Source organism: Oncorhynchus mykiss, chromosome 9 (genome assembly GCF_057628025.1).
Source record: "Oncorhynchus mykiss isolate SJ-2025 chromosome 9, ASM5762802v1, whole genome shotgun sequence".
In the NCBI taxonomy this organism is placed as follows: domain Eukaryota; kingdom Metazoa; phylum Chordata; class Actinopteri; order Salmoniformes; family Salmonidae; genus Oncorhynchus; species Oncorhynchus mykiss.
Genome location: NC_143030.1, coordinates 11,780,837 through 11,787,092, shown reverse-complemented (window position 1 = coordinate 11,787,092; position 6,256 = coordinate 11,780,837). Strand labels below are relative to the sequence as shown.

At 40.3% G+C, this 6,256-nt stretch overlaps 1 protein-coding gene across 5 annotated transcripts in view; it reads right to left on the bottom strand.

Moving 5' to 3' along the window:
- LOC110532907 (protein Shroom4) overlaps nt 1–3,731 on the bottom strand; it is a 100,423-nt gene extending 96,692 nt beyond the window's left edge. The window contains exon 1 of one of the 5 annotated variants that reach the window (XM_090183461.1): nt 3,601–3,731. In XM_090183461.1, coding sequence (XP_090039587.1) covers nt 3,601–3,624 — 24 coding nt within the window. In that variant the 5' untranslated portion in view covers nt 3,625–3,731. Of the gene's footprint in view, nt 1–2,661; nt 2,982–3,600 lie in introns of those variants that run through there. The other 4 variants (XM_090183460.1, XM_090183463.1, XM_090183466.1 and 1 more) reach the window with 4 other exon arrangements.
- Between the last annotated feature and the right edge of the window lie 2,525 nt (nt 3,732–6,256).

The following is a 6,256-nucleotide window of genomic DNA, read 5'->3' as shown; positions in this document are numbered from 1 at the left end:
ATATTCCCTCTACATTCCCTAGATATTCGCTCAACATTCCCTAGATATTCCCTCTACATTCCCTAGATATTCCCTCTACATTCCCTAGATATTCCATCCACATTCCCTAGATATTCTCTAGATATTCCCTCCACATTCCCTAGATATTCCCTCTACATTCCCTAGATATTCCCTCCACATTCCCTAGATATTCCCTAGATATTCCCTCCACATTCCCTAGATATTCCCTCCACATTCCCTAGATATTCCCTCCACATTCCCTAGATATTCCCTAGATATTCCCTGCACATTCCCTAGATATTCCCTCCACATTCCCTCCACATTCCCTAGATATTCCCTCCACATTCACTAGATATTCCCTCCACATTCCCTAGATATTCCCTCTACATTCACTAGATATTCCCTCCACATTCCCTAGATATTCCCTCTACATTCCCTAGATATTCCCTCCACATTCCCTAGATATTCCCTCCACATAACCTCTACATTCCCTAGATATTCCCTCTACATTCCCTAGATATTCCCTCTACATTCCCTAGATATTCCCTCTACATTCCCTAGATATTCCCTCCACATTCCCTAGATATTCCCTCTACATTCCCTCTACATTCCCTAGATATTCCCTCTACATTCACTAGATATTCCCTCTACATTCCCTAGATATTCCCTCTACATTCCCAAGATATTCCCTCTACATTCCCTAGATATTCCCTCCACTTTCCCTAGATATTCCCTCTACATTCCCTAGATATTCCCTCCACATTCCCTAGATATTCCCTCCACATTCCCTAGATATTCCCTCTACATTCCCTCTACATTCCCTAGATATTCCCTCCACATTCCCTAGATATTCCCTCTACATTCCCTAGATATTCCCTGTACATTCCCTAGATATTCCCTCTACATTCCCTAGATATTCCCTCTACATTCCCTATATATTCCCTCCACATTCCCTAGATATTCCCTCTACATTCCCTAGATATTCCCTAGATATTCCCTCTATATTCCCTAGATATTCCCTAGATACTCCCTCTACATTCCCTAGATATTCCCTCTACATTCCCTAGATACTCCCTCTACATTCCCTAGATATTCCCTCTACATTCCCTAGATATTTCCTCTACATTCCCTATATATTCCCTCTACATTCCCTAGATATTCCCTCTACATTCCCTAGATATTCCCTCCACATTCCCTAGATATTCCCTCCACATTCCCTAGATATTCCCTCTACATTCCCTCTACATTCCCTAGATATTCCCTCTACATTCCCTAGATACTCCCTCTACATTCCCTAGATATTCCCTCTACATTCCCTAGATATTCCCTCCACATTCCCTAGATATTCCCTCTACATTCCCTAGATATTCCCTCCACATTCCCTAGATATTCCCTAGATATTCCCTCCACATTCCCTAGATATTCCCTAGATATTCCCTCCACATTCCCTAGATATTCCCTAGATATTCCCTCTACATTCCCTAGATATTCCCTCCACATTCCCTAGATATTCCCTCCACATTCCCTAGATATTCCCTCCACATTCCCTAGATATTCCCTCCACATTCCCTAGATATTCCCTCTACATTCCCTAGATATTCCCTCTACATTCCCTAGATATTCCCTCTACATTCCCTAGATACTCCCTCTACATTCCCTCTACATTCCCTAGATATTCCCTCTACATTCCCTAGATATTCCTTCTACATTCCCTAGATATTCCCTCTACATTCCCTCGATATTCCCTCTACATTCCATAGATACTCCCTCTACATTCCCTAGATATTCCCTCTACATTCCCTAGATATTCCCTCTACATTCCCTAGATACTCCCTCTACATTCCCTAGATATTCCCTCTACATTCCCTAGATATTCCCTCCACATTCCCTAGATATTCCCTATGGATCCTGGTCAAAAGTAAAGCACTAAATAGAGGATGAGGATCCATGTGGGACGTAGACATAACATCTACTTCATGTAACAATAACACCAACCTGTCTGCTGTAGAACATGTGTATTAACTCGCTCTCTTTTTATAGGACCTGTTTTTTGTAACTAGGCAAGTTAGTTAAGAACAAATTCTTATTTACAATCACGGCCTAACCCTGCCAAACCCAGATGACTCTGGTTCAATGGTGCACCGCCCAGATCACGACCGGTTGTGATACAGCCTGGAATCGAACCAGGGTGTCTTGAGAGGCAGTGCCTTGGACCCCTGCGCCACTAGTTGTTTGTTTTTAATATTATCTAAAAAGAGGTATTCAAAATGTTTACAGGTAGGAGCATATCAGCATATCATTGTATGTCCCTGACATTTTATCTCTAAAGTTTCTTTAAAAAATAAATGTAAAAATGTGTAGATACATTTACTGGTGAGGTGCGACTACATAGGTGACAATGTAGTTTTCCTGGATAGTCAACAAGGGTAGTTACACAGTTCTACACAGACTGGGCATGTAGATAGTAGTTACTATGTAACTATGTAACAGACTGAAACCACATAAATGTAGCCTGACAAAATGCACATTGCATTGGCTATAGGCCTACATAAAATGTTGCAAAGCTGTCAGCCTTTAACAGTAAAAATAAATAAAAAATAAACGCTATTCCACGACAACAGAGAGCGTTGGTGACTTTCTGAAATCCAAATCACGACTCACTTTAGTGATGATGAGCGGTTCTCCGTGTTCGAGACCTCCTTTCAGCGTGAACCCCCAAGGCGAGCCTCCCTTCAGCTGGACTTGGATATGGTTAAACGAAACGAGCTGCTCAACCGTCTCCATTCTCGATCTCTTTTACCGTTATTATCCTCGCCGTAATCGACCACGAGGAGTCACTTTTCTACCGGCGCAGTTTAAGAACTCTGAGTCTCCATCACGGGTCTACCACCGGAACGGACAGAGGAATGAGTGTGAGAGAGGTGGGGGGAGGGCTCAAAAAAAAAGTTTGGCCAGTGTTCCAAAACTTCTCTGACGCGTAGGAAGAAGTTATTTCCCAGTCCCACTATTCGAAAGCGAGTTTGATTGACTTCTTTCGCAGCCAGTCACGGTAGAGATTGAGCTGTGATTGTCCAATGAGAGTTCCCGGAGGGATGGACGTGTCAGGCGTCAACCGCTGTGTTGTATCGCCTTGTCTGTCTGAAAAGACACAACTTTAGAGAAATAATTGTATCCGCTATGTAGGGTTCTACGTTCCAAATGGTACCCTTTCCCATATGTAGTGCACTATTTTTGACCAGGACCCGTAGGGTAGTGCATTATATAGGCTATAGTGAGTCGTTTGAGACGTAATTCCTGTGAATATCCCGTCGTTCATTTGTAACCTGAAACCGCTACTTTAGTAGCGGTGTTGTGAAGCTGTAAAGTTGTTATTAGACCACTAGCGTACACACATAAAAAACGTTTTTTGTTGTCGGACATGTTTGAGACAAAGGGGGTCGCCTAGGCGTAGTTAGCCTACAGTAAAACAACATCGATATGTTTTCTATCCATTCTAATCATTTATTAAACATTTTGTGAAAGAAATGCTTACATTTCTAAGCCTTAAATTAAACAATTATTCAACTGTGAGCACGTTGATGAGAGCAAATTATATCTTACCTGTATATAACCATATATAAACATAACTGAGAAAAGAAAGAAACGTTAGTTTGAAATGGATTGTCTTCAGATAGGTCTATTGTTTTTTGTGTTCAGTTTACCCACATTCTTCTCCCCTGTAATTCACTTCAGATAATGACCGTTGTGGAATGTTTAAAACTGGCCCAACCTCTAATTTCTAAATACTGTGTGTGTGTGTGTGTGTGTGTGTGTATGTGTGTGTGTATATGTGTGTGTGTGTGTGTGTGTGTGTGTGTGTGTGTGTGTGTGTGTGTGTGTGTGTGTGTGTGTGTATGTGCGTGTGTGTATGTGTGTGTGTATGTGTATGTGCGTGTGTTTGTGTGTGTGTGTGTGTGTGTGTGTGTTTCTAAAAATGACTTGCAACTAAAGCCTGCAGCCATTCTGTAGTTTTCAATAATAAATTGGATTTCTTCACATTTAATTGTTACAAAGTGGGATTAAAATGTATTTATTTATTTTATTTTGATTTATTGTCAACAATCTACACAACATAGTCTGTAATGTAAAAGTAGATGAAAATGTATATTTCTTTTAATGATTAAAAAAAATGAATAACCAAAATATAGTCGTTGCATAGGTATTTCTTTAGGTAAACCTAAATTAGTTTGGGAGTAAAATTTGGCTTACCAAATGACATGTACTCACTGTATGAAATAATAGCAGTTGACTTTATTTTTGAATGCCTTACCCTTCTTCTGTCCCCCATACATACAACATCCGTAAAGTCCCTCAGTCAAGTATTACATTTCAAACACAGATTCAACTACAAAGACCAGGGAGCTTTTCGAAAGCCTAATTTCGTATTTATTTAAATGTAACCTTTATTTATCTAGACAAGTCAGTTTAAGAACTAATTCTAATTCTAATTATGGCAACTCTGAATAATTGATTATCAGACGTCTCAATCTGGACTGGCTGATGCCAGCATCGCTTAAATTAAAAGACATTTGTAAAAAAAAAAAAAACTAAATCTTACTCAACTAATAACTAATGCCTACCCATCCTAATCCAAAAGACCCGGAAAAGTCTACATTAAAATACCTTATCTTAACAAATACACCTCAAAAATATATAGCTAGTGGGTTATTTGCTAATGACATCAGTGACCACTGCCCTATTGCATGTATCAGAGACACTAAGCTTAAAAAAAAAACCTGACCCCCATATACTTCCAAAGAGAAACTATAAACACTTCTCAGAGCGAGCCTTTATCCATGACCTTTATTGCTCAGAGCATTAATCCGTAAACTGCATAATGGACCCCGTTTAAGCATTCTCTTTCTTTTCATCAATTTTTTCTTTACCTCCAAGGCTGGTAAACACACCTCGTTAAAGAGACTTAAGGTTTTAAAAAAAAAAATCAAACTAATAATTTTCCTGCAAAAGAATCAAGCATGGGCCTTTTGTATTGCTTGTAACTGTTTCGGGTAATACAAGTTCTTGTGCTGTTAGGGGAATAACCTGTTAGGAGAATAACCTGTTAGGGGAATAACCTGTTAGGGGAATAACCTGTTAGGGGAATAACCTGTTAGGGGAATAACCTGTTAGGGGAATAACCTGTGTAAATGTAACAATCTGCTGTTTTTTGTGTTATCTGTGATCGTTTTGTTTTGTCTTGTGTAATTTCTTAATCATTGTACCTAAACTGTATGTGTAAACATGTACAAGCAGGGCCCAGCAGTAAAAGAGACCTTGGTCTCAGTCTTTGTTCCTTGTTGAAATAAAGGTATAATAACAACCACCGCTTCCAAGTGGTTATCAATATTCCTCGCTAACTTTCAGTCCCTGGATAATAAAATAGACAAGCTCAGGGCGAAGGATCTCCTTCCAAATAGACATAAGGGACTGTAACATACTCTGTTTTACAGAATTATGGTTCTTTCCGGATTTCCCCGTCCATTCAGCCAGCGGGGTTCTCCGTCCCACGTTCCCATGGTGACGATTAGAACCTATCCAAACCAAAAACTGTGGATATGTGGCAACATTCGTGCAAAACTGAAATTGCGAACCACCGCATTTAACCACGACAAGGTGACTGGGATGGATGGATGGATACAAACAGACCATCTATACAGACCATTACAGTCAGAAAGTATTCCGACCACTTTACCTTTTCCACATTTTGTTAACAGCCTTATTTTTGCCCTCATCAATCTACACACAATACCCCATAGTGACAAAGTAAAAAATGTGCCAATTTATACAAAATTAAACACTGAAATATCACATTTACATAAGTATTCAGACCCTTCACTCAATACTTTTTCAAGCACCTTTGGCAGCGAATACAGCCGAGCCTTCTTGAGCATGACGTTACAAGCTTGGCACGGGGAGTTTCTCCCATTCTTCTCAAACTCAATATCTCTCAAACTCTGTCAGATTGGATGGGGAGAGGTGCTGCAGAGATGTTCTCAGGTCTCTCCAGAAATGTTTGATCGGATTCAAGTCCGGACTCTGGCTAGGCCACTCAAGGACATTCAGAGACATGTCCCGAAGCCACTCGTCATCTTGGATGTGTGATTAGGGTTGTTGTCCTGTTGAAAGGTGAACCTTCGCCCCAGTCTGAGGTCCTGAGCAGGTTTTCATCAAGGATCTCTCTGTACTTGGCTCCATTCATCTTTCCCTCAATCCTGAC